Below are 15,157 nucleotides of genomic sequence, written 5' to 3'. Positions count from 1 at the left end.
GATAGACCAAGGACAACAAGTAGTATAATCCAACGTCATCTAATCAATCACAGTATTTACGCACCCGCCCGTTAGACATGGGAACACTATTAGGCGAGAGGTCTCGAAGCCATGAGCGGAGTGACTCGATGTCCCATATCTCTCCAGCATCAGCCAGCTCACACAAGTTCTCGAAATGACTCGCCCTTTCAATCTTGCAAGAATACTTTGGACCACAATCTGCAAGTGCCCTGATACCATCCAAATCCATCTGCGCGTGAGTCGAAAATGGCTTCACAATGTCTTCCAGTGTCTCTGGAACACAGACGATGTCATCACCAAACCTCTGCTGTCGAAAAGTAGTGAAATTTTCACCTACTTCCCCCCTCAATTTCGACATGAACTGATCTTTAACATCGCTGAGGGTGGCTTTGAACACTTCCTTGTTTTTCCGATGAAAGTCTAGCTTATCGGCCTGACTCAAAAGAATACGCAAAGGGCGTTTGTCATCGCGATTGAGCAGCGATTTGATAGCTATGCGCAGAGCACTCTCTGTTGCCTCGGATCGTGTACGTTCCATAGGAATAACGATGATTACAATGGCAAACAGCTCTTGGTAAACGTCGGCCATATACCTGATCTGTGGTTTCTGGTCATCAAAGCCAGGACTGTCGAGGAATATCGCGCCTAGCTCGCTAGAGTTATAGGATTGAATTCCCAACGTCCTGCATAAACTGCTAGATCCTGGTTTGAAGTAGTTCTTTGACGCCCCAGTGAGAACCGTCAGCATCTGACTCTTACCTGCTTCCGTGGAGCCCTGCACCCCGATACAGATCTTGTCCAAGAGCTGAATACGAAGTTGGGCCACCTCAGTAACGGTAAAGAGCCATTTCGCCCAAAAATAATCAGGGATAATAGACCATTGGTTTTCCTTGGCCCCAGGATACTTTTCGAGGCCCTTCTCAAGTTCTACTCTCCATTTTTCCAGCGTCTCTGATGTACGTGAGGTCAGTACATCTTCCTCCAAGTGGTTCAGCAGTGTTTTCTCAACCATGTCGCCTGGCTTAGCTGGGGGAAGTCCAAGGGCTTGGAGAGTGGCAGCCAGCACTCCTGGAAATGACAAGTCGAGATACTCGCTGTGGAGATGGAGAAGGTGGTTGATAATGCGATAACTGTAGTACATGGCGCTCATACCTCCAGCCACAGCCAAGCTAGAGACAGACAAGGCGCTTAACCCAACGGTCTCCAACAGAGCTGGGGCAGAGCTCCATGAGAGATAGCTCGGCAGGATGCCCAATGCCGCCGAAGTCTTTTTGCGCCCTTCGGTCGATTTGCAGTACCATTCGTATGGCGCATCAAGCTGAGTGATTATGACCAGGTGACACAACTGGATGACTCCCATGACGTCTTGAAACTGGGAAATCGCCTGTTCCGTGCGCTTGGACGAGTCTGTTGGCCGATGATAGAGATCGTGACTGAAGGTTTTAAGTGCGCCGGCAAGGGTGGGTACGTTCGCGAATTGCTGTGTCAATGTCGGCCTCTTTGCGTTTGTCCAAGCCTTGAGAGAAGCTCCAGCTTGAGTGATCGTAGAGCCGTTTTGATTCTTGAACATGTTGGTAATGAGCTCCCTGAGCACACGCGGACAGTCGACAGGGACATCCCGAAGAAGCCCACTATCAGATTCATCGATCTCCCATTGCCCAGGGACAGAAACGATGTAATCTTGATCAGTTTCGAAATCTCTAGGCCAAAGAGCTTTGAGGATTTCGAAGGCGTGCCCCATCTGTTTGACGACAAGATGTGGGCTGGCGTCACTGACTAGGTTGTCGATACGATCCACCACGGCTCTGACCTTCTCATCCAACTCAATAACGTCACCAGGGGTATCGGCATTGATAGAGGCGTCCTGTGTCCTTATACTTTGCACCTTGGATGTCTGGGCCACCAGTGCACGTACCATGGCAAGTCGAATACTCTCGAATATTTCTGGCTGACTAGCCTTATCCAGACTCAGGTGCTTCACGCTACCAACTCTAACAGATGTCGATCGACCAAATATATCACGGAGCGTGATGCCTTGTTGAAGAGCGATGGATGCTTTTCCAACATGATCAAAAACTTTGTTGTCCTCAATCCTGTATTCTAGCACCACAGAAGCCTGATGTAGGTGGTCAGTTAGAACTCCTAAATTTGCATAGCGTGATACTCACTTGGCAGTGGTCTTCGGGATGTTGAATGCAGCCGATGACAGTAAGAGGAATCTCGTTTTTGCCCTTCATAAAGAACGCTTCTCTAAGAAGGTACTGAATGATAGCAGTGTTGACATTAAACGACACAGTAAGTCGATCATTCTCGACCACGCAGGAGCAGTTCGTCACAGTGGCAGGCATCGGGAGTATCATTGATGGAAATTCTTCGGGGTCCATATCACAATGGCTCTCTGAAAGAGTCTCCTGCGGTAGTCGAGCACCAATGGATCCCTTGACGCAATGAAAGTAGTGTGACATCTTGTGGTGCTCATCCACTTCCCTTGGGCCAGGGATCTGGGGTAGATCATCGACACTTCGTATTTGGAGGCAGTTCTGAATACCTGGTGTTTCGGTGGCGATGGAGTACATGCAGCCAAAGTGGCAGAATTTGCCCTTTTTCTCCAGAAGAAAGTCCAGGCAGTTTTCGAAAATCGGCCAAAACATTTTAATTGTAGGTGATATTGTCTCCAATGGTGTTCTAATGGCATTCAAGTTTTGTTTAAATCTCCTTGAGGCGTCATTGAGTGCAAAAGGGACGTAATCATGAGGATTGATGACATGGTGAAAGTTCCTACTGAGGTGCATCTTCCAGGAAGTCGAAGTTCCTTGAGGCTCAGCAAAATGACACGAGGGTGATCCGAATGTGATGACGGAAATGCCGTGTTGGCTATCTTCCCATGCATTGGGAACAGATTGATGGTCGAATACGGCGAGGTAAGATGAAGCGGTTGCTAGAGCACCCCTTCAACGCAGTCATTAGCATTGTCTATATTGATCATCAAGATGTGCTGGCTTGAGAATTCTTACCCGAAGCTGTGGCCACAGACAACCAATTTGTACTGTCGCGTGAGCCATTCAATAAGCGGTACAAACTCCCTGCCTCTGTCAATAAGGCCTTGATAAAAGCGAGAGCCAACAGCATCTGCCGCCTGAGCCCGAACATTCAGGTTCAGCTTGGGATCGTTCATATCGCGAGTACAACTAATGCCCAAGAAGACTGTTTGCAGGCGATCAGACCATGCTAGAATGGGAGGCGTTGACTTGATCTCCTTCTGCTTGCTGATCGGAGCAGTAGTGTAGACTTCTGAGATCAAATCGAGTTTTTTCACCAACTTGAACTCTTCTTTTTGTTGAAGGCACTCATCAATGTTGATGCCCTTTTCCTGCTCATCGCAGAGACGGCTGACTGCGGCAGCGGCGCAAAAAGTGAGCTCCTTGTTGATCAATTCTTGACCACTAAGACCGACATTCTGGTCATTGAAGTTTATGTAATCGCTGAGCAAAGTCTCTGTTTGCGCCATTTTGATGATAAGATGATGTATCAGCTTGACGGGTGGGTGTGTACAGAGCCACTGGATGTGTCCTAGGTAAGGTCTTCGATAGTTGATCGAGAAAATGAGGGGGTATCTCCAGAATAAATAGACAAGACTACAAACGAGGCTACGAGATACACTGTGGTGCGGTTCTGCATGGCAAGTCCAGCTTGTAAGCGCCAAGGGATCGCCCAAGGTCTTCTCTAATAGGTCATGTGGCAGGTTGAAAAGCCGCAGCGTCTGTGGACTGCATGAAACTATTGGTCGTGGAGGATTGTATCGAGTCTGAAACTGATAACGCTTTACCTAAAAAGCATGACATTGCATGAAGCGAAGTTGACTATGTGGAAATAAATGGCACAAGCAAGGCGACTAAGAGTGTCTTCCTATCCATGTTACCGTTTGGAGAAGACGAAAATATGAGGAAACAGATGGACTTCACTGTCTGTACCTAAGTTAGTACAGCAGGTCGGACAAGTACTACAATCATTATGTGAATACAAATAAAATTAATTTAACCATATCTACAGTTCAAAAAACTATGTATGCGCTCTAGCTCTTTCCCAAGGCCCTATTAAAAAGAAGTATTGTATAACCACTCATCATCCCTTTATAGGGCTGCAACGAAAGCACCCACAACAACAGCGGCGACAACAGGCACGTTCCAGCCTGATGCACCGTTGATGACCACAGGGGGAGTGCCTGCGGGCTCAGAGGGTCCACCGGCTTGTGGTGTGCCCGTGGGCTTGACGACTGTCGCAACAGTGTTGCTTGCGGGGATCTGAGGGTAAACGTTTGTGGGGAGATAGGTGTGAAGCTCCTCGAGAGGGTTGGGCTTGGGCTTGGGGGAGTCACCATTGGGCTTGCTAGAGTCACCACTGTGCTTGGGGGAATCACCACTAGGCTCGGGGTAGTCACCACTAGGCTTGTGAGAATCGCCAGTAGGTCTGGGATAATCTTGAGTAGGGTGAACCTGGGTAGGCAGGTCATAGCCACCAGTCTGCTTACCGGGGGCAGTGTAGCCGCCAGTAGCAGTCTCGTCGTTGTTGTTGTTGTCATGTCCATGACCCTTGTGGAGAGGACCACAAGTAGCACAGTAGCCAGGAACAGGGGTGGGCTTGGGAGCCTTAACGACGGGAGTGATGGTGATGGTGCGGTATCCCTTGGTGGTAGCCTCCTTGCAGCCAAAGTTGCCAGCGCCACACTGGATGGCTTCGGGAATGGTGAAGATGCCAGTGGGTTCTTCGGGTCGGGCAGCCTGTGTGTTGTGAACGATCTCGGTGATGACGTTGGTGTGGCAGGCTCCCTCTCCGGGGCAAGATGTGACGGTGCGCACATTTGTGGCAGTGACATAGGAAGTGAGGTGGACGGCGGTAGGATGGGGAGCACCCTCGCCCTCGACTGTGGTAGGGTGAGAAGAAGAATCGTCTGAACCTGGGCAGTAAGTCGTGAGAGAAGTGATGGTCTCTGTAGTGACTTGGCCGACAGGGCAGTTTGTGACACTGGGAGGGCATGCAGTGACGGTGTAGACCTTGCTGGTGACAACGGTGGAGGTGATGGTGGTGGAAGCAGCAGAGTCAGTGTAGCTGGGAAGCTCGTAAGACTCGCCTGAACCGTCAGTAGGCTTCTTGGTGGAAGAAGTGTCCTTTCCAGTGAAGGTAATCGTGGTGTTGGAGTAGCGAGTGGTGGGGAAGGCGGTAGTGGTATCAGCAGAAACTGTCTCAACAGAAGTGACGTCCCCGGTAACAGTCGAGGTGACAGCCTCAGTCTCAGACTCGGTCTCAGTCTCGGTAGCAGAAGCCGTCTCAGAAGCAGAAGTGGTGGTAGCCTCAGAATCAGAACCACACTGGCCAACCAGGTCAGGCACAGAGTCGGGGCCAGTACCAATGGCAACAAGGTTGGTGCCACAGTCCTCGTTGTTGGCGATCCAGACATTGCGGTTGTCCCAATCGTACACGACGTAAGCAGCGCGGAGGAAGGTGTCGCCAAGAACGGGGAAGTCATCGTCCTGGAAGACACCCAGAACACAGCGCTCGTCGTTGTGCCAGATGAAGTCGGCGTAAGGGACCTTGATGGTCTTGTCACCAAACTTGAAGTCGACAGAACCCTTGATATCGGCGACAGAGCAGTCAACATCGACGTAAGCGCCGCCGTTGGACTTTGCGGTAGGGAAAGCGGCGACGATCTTGTTGAAGATGGCTCCGGGCAGGGCGCTCACGGTGTAACCACTGTCGAGGAGGACAGGCTGGGGGGTTGATCCAGAGAAGGCAGCGTCAACGGAGCCATCCTCTTGAACGAGGCTAATGCCATCGAGGTTGACCCAGTATCTAGAAATGTTAGTTCATTGAACTTGATGTGGACACTGAAATAATTACCGGGTGAGGCCATCGGGGGAGGATGAGGCGGGGATGATGGGGAGCTTCTGGAGACGGCCAGAGTACTTGGCGGTATCAAGACCACCGAAGATAACGGCACCTCGGTCGCTGTCAATTGTGCGAATATCGAGCGACAAAGCACGGCTCTTGATGAGGCCCTGCTTGACCATGCTGTCAATGACCAGAGGATAAGGTGCATCCCAACCGTTTAGGTCAGGACCAGCACCCATGATACCAACACCAGTGAAGGAGCTATCGTATGCGACACCGAAAACTTGGTTGCGAATACTGGCAGCTGAATGTCAAGTCAGCAATAATTTCACCTCGAGTGGTTTGTAGATACTCACATCCAACAATAACATGATCGTAGCCATAGTTCCAGTACGCATAGCCGGTACCGTAGACAACACCACCGGTAGTATTCAAGTCGACAAAGGTGCTACTCTCTCCAAAATGTCCAAACTGGGCGCAAAAGGCAGGCTGCTGTGCCTTTTCGCACACGGGATTGACCCAAAGTTCGGCGGAGCCAGTGTCGAGGTTGACGGTGACCTTTTGGCCGGGTGTTCCCAGGGTAACGTCAATGCTGTAGAAGAAGCCATTCTGCTGACTTTCTAGGGCGACTTCGTTTTGTCGCTTGGTGACGCCCTTTACGACGGGTGCGCCGGTGCTGACTTTGAGGGGGAAGCGGATGAGGCCATCTTGGTTGTCGTCGTTGCTAACGGGGACGTTGGCGCCGTTGAAGGCGGTTACCAAAGCGGGGGCCGCAACGGCGAGGAAAAGAGTGGACAACATCTCTACAAATGCAATTGAGATATTCTAGAGATCAAATCATAGGGAACAAGGTAGATAGATAAATAGGCAAAAAAGGGAAAAAAGATCAAGAACTGGAAATAAGATATATTTTGTTAACCCGGCGTAGTGAGTGACCGGGATAAATGAAACAAATGGCAATACCCTCGAAAAAAAAGAATGAGGGAGAGGGAAAAGAAGGGTTGGGATGAGGGAAAAGGGAATGGCGGGACTGTTAGCAGCCAGTGGTTTCTATATAAAACACTGACACTGCAGCGTGCATGCATGAGCAGGGGGGTAGTCACACAGCTTGGTTAGCACAAGTCCACTTGGTAACACTCGCTAAAGCATCGTGATTTCTCACTTGTTCCTGAAGCTAGACTCAATATAGACGGCACAGAGTCTGAGCGGCCAGTGTCAAATGTCAATGGCATGTCAATGGGAAATAAATCCAAAGAGAATGGAGGATATGTCTTAAACATGGACAATCCATAAACAATGCCTTTTCTCAGTCAAAGATACTTGTGAACACCCCTTTCGACAAACTCTGCTGTGCTATACGGGAGACGGTAGTGAATACGAGGCTCCCTCATGCATGACAAGTTGTCACTCTTATTAGCTCTTAACCCTCGGGCCGGGTCAGGTCAGATGTCAGCAATTAATTGATTTGGCCCTTTCAGCTTACGTAGATCGCAACCAACTTGCTTTGTTTTAGCGCTCAACCCTCTACTCTCCACTCCTCAGTTTTCCCTCAAACGTCAATTCGCGACACGAGCACAAACACGAGCACGTAGCAGGTTGAACAGAAATATGGGGTTTGTTGTATTTTTATTCCCAGATCTGATCTTCCAAAGCTGAGAAGGAGAGGGATGTCCAACAAGGGTAGACCCAGACATGATTTGCACATTTTTACAGATGTTACATCCATCTGCGGTGCAACAAGGGTGATCAACCTCCTTTCAATCAATTAATTGATCAACCTCCTTCACTGCACCCGAGACATTGATTATCTCCTCGGCTCCCGATTCTTTTTTTAATCGGATGAGATGAGATCAGGTGAGGCGAGCGAGATATTCATTGTGTTTAATCTCGGTCGATCACTTTCGTTGCTGCAATTAACCGCTTGCTCCATGTGTGCTAAGTGTCTGAAACGTCACCAAGGCGCTGCCCAACCTGTCGTCCTTTGCCAGCCTACCTTGGTACACAGTGTTGTCGCCAACAGCTGTACCAATTATTCTCATCACGATGCGGCTTACAGATGTATCCAATTGACAGATCCAAATTGTCGCCAAAGTTTAACGGTCGGTGGCGGGTGCATTAGTTCTGGTGGTACAGCCATTTTAGATTGAATAAAGTCGAGCCAGCCACCTCAATACCTCTCGTTGTGTTACAATCGAAGACGAACTGCTCCTCTGAGAAACAATATTGGGGGCGTGAAGGTCGTCTGGGAATGAATTGGAGAGCCGATCGTGGGGTTATGGTTGTGCGATTGAGCCATGACGCGGTTGAACGTTGTTGATCAAGCCAACAAACAATACCAACAACAACCGCGTGTCAGCTCATCGAGTCTAGAAGTTAGATGTTTGTTTTTCGATACAGAGTTCTTCAAAGTGATGCATCTGATTCCTTGCCATCCAGTCGCGTAGCCGCGGAACTCTTGCGTTCCCAGCCCATACTCCAGTTCACCGATGCCTCAACTCCTACCCTAAACCACGGCGACAGCATGTTTCTGCCGTTGCTATAGCTAATACGTTGCCAATTGTGCGAGCGCAAAGTAAATGGCCGTGTCTCATTAATCGAAAAGTTATAGATATGATCGATGATTAACCTCCTAGAATTGCGCTGATTGCAGCAAAGCCTCATTTGGGATACTTAGACCGTCCAAACGTCACTCATAACTTTAGTGATGGTTATTTAATTGTATGCTCCAACGTATCAAGCAATTGTTCTTCATGTCACTCTTGGGGTGGGAAAACGTTGCATTCAAAATGATGTTCTCTCTAGAAAGCTACCTATGTTATGTCTATGGACTCCCGTTGAGGATTTAGTGATTTATTCTCCGTTCGTAATCTTGAAGATTCAAGCTTTCAAAAATGCATCTGAGGCTCAATATCCACCAGAGCTTCTTCCAATGGCCCCACTTTTGACGCCGGCCAGCTTTTCTGACCTGACGTAACAGACCATCTTGAATTGTAATTTCTCAATTATAACACAACAAAACATCACAGGCCAATCCATAATCATCTACAATGGACGGCCTAGACGAGTTCGAAAAGACACTAGCTGCTGAGAAAGCAGAGAGGGAACGCGCAGAGCGACACGACGACGAAAAGCGTCATCGCAAACACAGACACCATCATCGACACGATTCAGAACGAGACGGAGAACGCGATAAAGATAGACATCGACACCGACATCACCGAAGACACGACGACGACGACGACGAAGGCCACAGAAGTAAGCGATCGCGACACTCACGCGATGACGACCATGGTCATCGGTCGCGACATAGACATGACGATGACCGATATCGCAAGACGAGAGACGCAAAAGAGGATCTCCCCATCCCCGACGAAGAGAAACCTCAGAGCCAAGACACCGTCGATAGACCCAAGCCTACCCAGAGAGATGCTTGGATGACCGCCCCTTCATCTATCGAAGTCGATTACATCCACCGCCCAGACAAGAACAAGTCGCCGTCTCCAAAGCCAGAGCCGAAGCGTGTCGTATCTAAGCGCGAGATCAACAATCACATCCAAGACATCAATGAGGGAAAATCCCTTGATGAGCTTGATATTCCATCAGAACCAACCGTCGACTACAAATTTGGCGACGCTGGTTCTTCCTGGCGCATGACAAAGCTTAAAGCTGTGTACACCGCAGCCGAGGAAAGCGGCCGGTCAGTCGAAGAGGTCGCTCTCGAACGCTTTGGCGACTTGCGCCCCTTTGACGAAGCCCGCGAAGAAAAAGAAGAGATGGAACGACGAAGGATCTACGGCAAAGACTATAAAGGCCACGAGAAGCCAACCGGCGATCTATACCGCGAGAGAATCAAGAACCAGCACAAAGACTCACCACCTCCCGAACCCGAACAAGGCACTATCGTTCCAGACGCACACCCCCAAACAACAACCACTCCAGCAATGGACCAAACCGCTCTCAATCGTCTCCGCGCGCAGATGATGAAAGCCAAACTCCGCCGCGCCCCCAATGCTGCTCAGCTCGAGGAGGAATACAACAAGGCAGCAGCCATGTTCTCTGCCGCCCAGTCGAATCCCGAAGCTGTAGTCCTCGGCGTCATGGACAACCGTCAACTCGCTGGTAGGAGAAACGAGGCCAAGGTCATAACCAACAAACGAGGCCGCGAACGAGGAAACGTCGAGGAGAATACAGAAATGACGATCGACGATATGGTCCGTGAAGAACGCCGTACAAAGGGCCAAGCAGGCGGCGAAGGTCTCCGTCTGGCGGAGCGCATCGCGAAAGATGGCAAATTCGATAATGGGCTGGATTACATGGACGAGAATGCCGAGAAACTCGCAAAGCGCATCCATAAGTCCGACATCAACCTTAAAAATATGGCCGTCTCCGAATTCCAGAAGATGTCCCGCGCGCTGGATAACTGTCCCCTGTGCCATCACGAAGACAAGAACCAACCACCTCTTGCACCCGTTATCGCCCTCGGCACGCGCGCGTTCCTCACGATCGCTACAGAACCTGAGATCTCGTCTGGAGGTGCAGTAATTGCACCTCTTGCGCACCGATCGAACTTGTTAGAATGCGACGACGATGAGTGGGAAGAGATTCGTAACTTCATGAAGAGCTTGACGCGCATGTACCACGAGCAAGGCCGTGAAGTCGTCTTCTACGAAAATGCCGCGCAGCCTCATCGTCGCATGCACGCCGCCATGGTCGCCGTTCCCATCCCCTATGAAGAAGGCGCCATGGCTCCCGCATACTTCAAGGAAGCCTTCCTCTCAGCTGATGAGGAATGGAGCCAGCATCGCAAAATCATTGACACAGGTGCCAAAGCGCGCGACGGTATGGGACGCTCGGCATTTCGACGCAGCATTGCCAAGGAGATGCCCTACTTCCACGTCTGGTTCACGTTGGATGGAGGCTTGGGGCACATCGTTGAAGATGCGGGGCGATGGCCCAAGGGTGACCTTTTTGCGCGAGAGGTTCTGGGCGGTATAGTTGATACAGAGCCGCATATTATCAAGAAGCAAGGAAAGTGGATGAGAGGCGATCCAAGAGTAGAGGGCTTCAAGAAGGGATGGAGGAAGTTCGACTGGACGAGGATGTTGGCTGAAGGATAGTCATGCACAGCAGGAACTGAAGGTGTAAATGTGGTGGTATCATTATCAAGTTGTCATTATAGCGTCTCCGCCATGATATGTATAAGACATTACCAGGACATGGCGTCCTCAAGATTAATGTATCTAAGAAAATACAGAGATAACACCCCCACCCTGGTCCGGTATCCAAAACAGAGCAAAGAAGTCATCTCTGGGGTATCAAAATGACATTATCCAAATCACAAAAGAAATGTTCCCTTATCGCACAAGAGTCCCTCGCCGACCCCTCTCGCGATCTTTCCTCCCCTCGGTCCCTGTGACCTTCATCCAATCCTCCCACTCTTTACTCATCTCCATGAGCACTGAGCCCATGACACTCGCGCTAGCCATGAGTCCATGACCTTCACCCTCGAGGACTCTGACTTCGCAGCGACGCATAGTCTTGCCAAGCCATTTGACATTGTCAACGGGGACGCGAGTGTCTCTGCTGCCATGGTGAATGACAACTGGTCTTGTAATATCGACGTATCGGAAACCGATGGTGTGTCGTCGTTCAAGGCAGACCAAAAGGTCCACGGCAGGATTTGCTCCTGTTGTTGCAAGCTCCCAAATAGCATGGGTAAGTCGTAGGTCGTAGTTCATCTGACGTTCCTTATCCGCCATGGCGTCACTCGCCGCTGTGATGACATCTGATTCACCTCTTGTGCCTTGTGGAATACTCATCCTATCCATATCTGATGCAGCGGGATGGTCGAATTCTGTATCACCATGCCCATTTGTAGTAGCCTTGTTATACAAATTCTCCTTATCGATACTTGGTGTGACATTCCGTGAGCTCCCCGTGCTTTCGCGGCCGTTCTTTTTCTTTCCTCGTCGTGGTGTCTTTGGCAACGAGCTTGTGATGGAGCTGCTTGTTGCCGTCATGAAACTGCTATTGGCAGCCTTGAGGATGGGCGTGGGAAGAGCTCGAAGGATACGTTGGGCAGTCGGGATGGCGTTGGTAGGGGGCAGAGCCTGTGAAGTACCGAAGACGTTCATTTGGGATGGAGGAATCCACGGCGCAAGGAGGTGTATCCTGCCTCGAATATGTTGAGGCATTCGGAGTGCCGTGGCCAAGGCGTAAATGGCGCCAGCTGAGTGAGCGAGAATCGAGAACTTGGTGATCTTAAGCGTTTGGCAGATAGCGTAGACATCATCTATCATAGTTAGCACATAGTTGTGAAACGTAAAGACATGGACTTACCAGGCCAGCTCAGCGGCGTCGCAGTTCCATCCGAGTAAGCTTCACTATCACCAACACCTGGTCGATCCGGAGTAATAAGCCGCAACTTCAATGTCAATGCTAGCTCGTCGTAAAAGGCAGTGATGTATCTCGTCAAGCCCATTCCGACACAGCAAAAGACCGCAGAACCCTCAGAATCACCGACTTCAGAGAAAGAGATGACGCGACCCGTCTGGGGATGTCGGATCTTTTGCGACAGCCGTGGCGAGCATAAATATGAGTCAACCGCGCCATCGACAGAGTCGGCAGATTGAGGTCGATCGTGGTGGTTGTTGCGCGACTGGTTCTGAACTGGCGGCTGAGGACTAGGGGAGCGAATTCGGTCTTCCGATTTGAGGTGTAGAGGCTCAGATAAGCGCTTGAGACGTGAACTGCTACGCTTTATCTTGACCCCTTCCACTGGCGCTGGACTTGGCTGCCCAGATCGTCTCCGATCATTGCGGTCATTACTTGGATCTCGCTTTCTGTTCTGAGCAACGGCAGGGAAGGGTGCGCCTTCGTCTTCGTCATCGCTTAAGCCGTCGTCGTCTCGACTAATGTCAAGGAAGCTCCTACCAGCCACACTAGTGGTCTTGGAAGGGGAAGCTTCCTTGAGACCATAGACGGGAGATCTTGTGGACGACCTCGATTGATGCGTATTATGCGCCGGTCTCCTTCTATCCGTTTCCCGTTCTCGAGGTCGCATATGTTCATCTCCTTCTGGTATAACATCAGTAACTGCACCTTCCTGCCTTGACCTCCTCCCACTCGATCGCAAGGGCTGGGTGGTCTTTGCTAGACTTGAACCCCGCGTTGGGATAGCGCAAGGCCCATCCATTGGACGCTCGATTGGAAGATCGTACTGAGACTCTTCCCGAATGGCTGTTTCGGCGAAAAAGGGATCGTTGCGACCGTCGCTGTGAACACTCTCTCCAGCAAATGCACCTGATGATGAAGCTGAGACTCCACCAGATGCTCGTTTTCGCTCTGCCTCCTTCTCGCGTAGGCGTTCCCTCGAGCTCATGTACATAAGGCCCTTTGCACTTCTCGATGTTTTCTTGCCCCAACTGTCGTGCGACTGTTTGTGATTCAATTCGGGTGTCACCACACCGGAGCGTCGTTCGATTGAAAGGCCGCCTATACTCTGCGTATCATCGTTCTTGGAAGCTTGGGAGGATCCTTTGGACGAAGGTCGAGATGTACTATTCCGGATAAACGATCGCAGGCCACCTTCACGGCTCGGGCTTCGAGGACTCTTGGGGCTCTTTGTCGCGGTTAGCGCAGAGTATCCGCTGGGAGGTTTCGAGGTGCGAATAACGGGAGGTAGAGCGGCAAGTTCGTCGAGGGAGACGGGATCCTGTCGTAAGTCGTCGAGGCTCGGTTGGTGGAAAGCTCCGTAGTCGACGCCAAAGCTACCCTGACTGTAACCACCTGGACTCGCTGGCAAAGAAAGACTCTGAGGAGATGCCTCGAAGTGGGAGGTCGCGGGCGCGGAGATGACGCTCAGACTGGTGATCAAGTTTGAGATAACCTCGGGACTGGCGGGAGGGACATTTGAGGAACGCTTTGACGAGGGGCCTTGCAGTGAACGACGTCGAGAATGACTGTATCCATGAGCGTGATGGCCGTGGGCACGATGAGGGATAGGGGGGACATCAGCCGAGTCAAAATTCATGGCTGGGGCCTCTGCGTGCCACCGACTTGGGTGATTTAAAGTAGCGTAGTAGGGCGTTGAGTCAGTTGTGAATTTGAGAAGTGGATGTCAAGGGATGCTAGATATCCCAAAGGCTTCTTTGTGTTTCACAGAAACCGGACGGCGATGCGTGTCTCGCGCAAACAATGGGGTGGCACGCGCCTACCCTCTGATTAAAGGGATGAGATAGTGTAAAAGTTTCGGATCAAAGGCAAACGTCGTGGGATATTAGTTTGTTGGCGGGAAATGGTGATGGTGGATCAGTCCAGAGGCGTGTAATAACTAGGATCGTAGTAGTAGATAGGATATGGAGCTAAGTGGGTTCGTCGCGCGTAGAAGAAAATATGGAAGAAAGGAAGGGAAAGAAGAAGATGAAAAGGAAGGAAGAGACAAAGGAAGGGTCAAGGATTGAAGCGGTAAAGGTAAAAGGCAAGGCAAGGCAAGGCAAAGGAATTATTTCGAATGGCGCGCAAATGTGGTTGACGAGGAGAAGCGAGAGGATGGGAAGAAGGAGGAAGAGGGCGAGAAAGGATTATTGGACGAGAGGCTAGTAGAGAGAAAGTGGGCCAAATCAATTAATCTATCAATGAATAGCAAGGTCGCAAGTTTATTATTGAGGCCCAAAGTGTATTATTACTTTTTTCATCATAAATACGACAGACAGAGACGAGTACAGAGTAGTACTGGACGATAGAGATTGCAACGTTGACGGGTCGAGAATCTGGAGGAGGAATGGTTTCAATGTGCCTAACCTGAGGGGGCCTAAGATTTGTTCTTTCGCTATGTTACCGAGATCAGAGGCAGTTTGGGTTACGTTCCGATGGGAGACTGCAGTACCAGGACATGGATTGCAGTGAGTTTCCGACCAGCTTCAACTTCAGCCCTTTTGTCATTTGTGTTTCTATTTTCTTCTTCTTCTTGACGTTCAATTGTCACTGAACCCCTGAGCATTTAGTCTAGACCCCTGAAAATGCAAGTTAACTTTTTCCCCTGGATCTTGCGACCTTTCCCATTCGCTTAACTAGCATATCCCCTGTCTATTGCCATTCCACAGTTTTTGCATTCCATCAACAATTCCTTCTCATCGCAAACATTTCAGCGGCAACTAAAAGTTTAGCTGATGAATCTGAAAAAAAAAAAAAAAAAAAAAAAAAGCTTAACAGTGATACAATTCCAGACGGACTGTAGGCCACGAGCAAT

The 15,157-nt window shown here is 50.1% G+C and overlaps 4 protein-coding genes across 4 annotated transcripts; 1 reads left to right on the top strand and 3 right to left on the bottom strand.

The window, feature by feature from the left end:
* Window positions 1–43: 43 nt before the first annotated feature.
* FSST1_007673 (uncharacterized protein) lies at window positions 44–3,529 on the bottom strand (the record flags this gene model as incomplete). The annotated part of the gene is made up of 3 exons (XM_083224480.1): window positions 44–2,137; window positions 2,190–2,970; window positions 3,036–3,529. The coding sequence occupies 3 exons, from the start codon at window positions 3,527–3,529 to the stop codon at window positions 44–46; spliced, it is 3,369 nt and encodes a 1,122-aa protein (XP_083083634.1).
* Window positions 3,530–4,055: 526 nt separating this feature from the next.
* FSST1_007672 (aspartic peptidase domain-containing protein) lies at window positions 4,056–6,708 on the bottom strand (the record flags this gene model as incomplete). Its single annotated transcript, XM_083224478.1, has 4 exons — window positions 4,056–4,112; window positions 4,179–5,868; window positions 5,917–6,211; window positions 6,264–6,708. The coding sequence occupies 4 exons, from the start codon at window positions 6,706–6,708 to the stop codon at window positions 4,056–4,058; spliced, it is 2,487 nt and encodes an 828-aa protein (XP_083083633.1).
* Window positions 6,709–8,954: 2,246 nt separating this feature from the next.
* Window positions 8,955–11,024, top strand: FSST1_007671 (CwfJ C-terminus 1-domain-containing protein-like protein; the record flags this gene model as incomplete). The annotated part of the gene is made up of 1 exon (XM_083224477.1): window positions 8,955–11,024. The coding sequence occupies one exon, from the start codon at window positions 8,955–8,957 to the stop codon at window positions 11,022–11,024; it is 2,070 nt and encodes a 689-aa protein (XP_083083632.1).
* A 237-nt stretch (window positions 11,025–11,261) lies between these two features.
* FSST1_007670 (alpha/beta hydrolase) lies at window positions 11,262–13,939 on the bottom strand (the record flags this gene model as incomplete). The annotated part of the gene is made up of 2 exons (XM_083224476.1): window positions 11,262–12,199; window positions 12,247–13,939. 2 exons carry the CDS (start codon window positions 13,937–13,939, stop codon window positions 11,262–11,264), a joined length of 2,631 nt encoding a protein of 876 aa, XP_083083631.1.
* Between the last annotated feature and the right edge of the window lie 1,218 nt (window positions 13,940–15,157).

Source organism: Fusarium sambucinum, chromosome II (genome assembly GCF_050947815.1).
Source record: "Fusarium sambucinum isolate potato_lamoka chromosome II, whole genome shotgun sequence".
Taxonomy (NCBI): Eukaryota; Fungi; Ascomycota; class Sordariomycetes; order Hypocreales; family Nectriaceae; genus Fusarium; species Fusarium sambucinum.
This window is presented reverse-complemented; position numbering and strand designations above follow the sequence as displayed.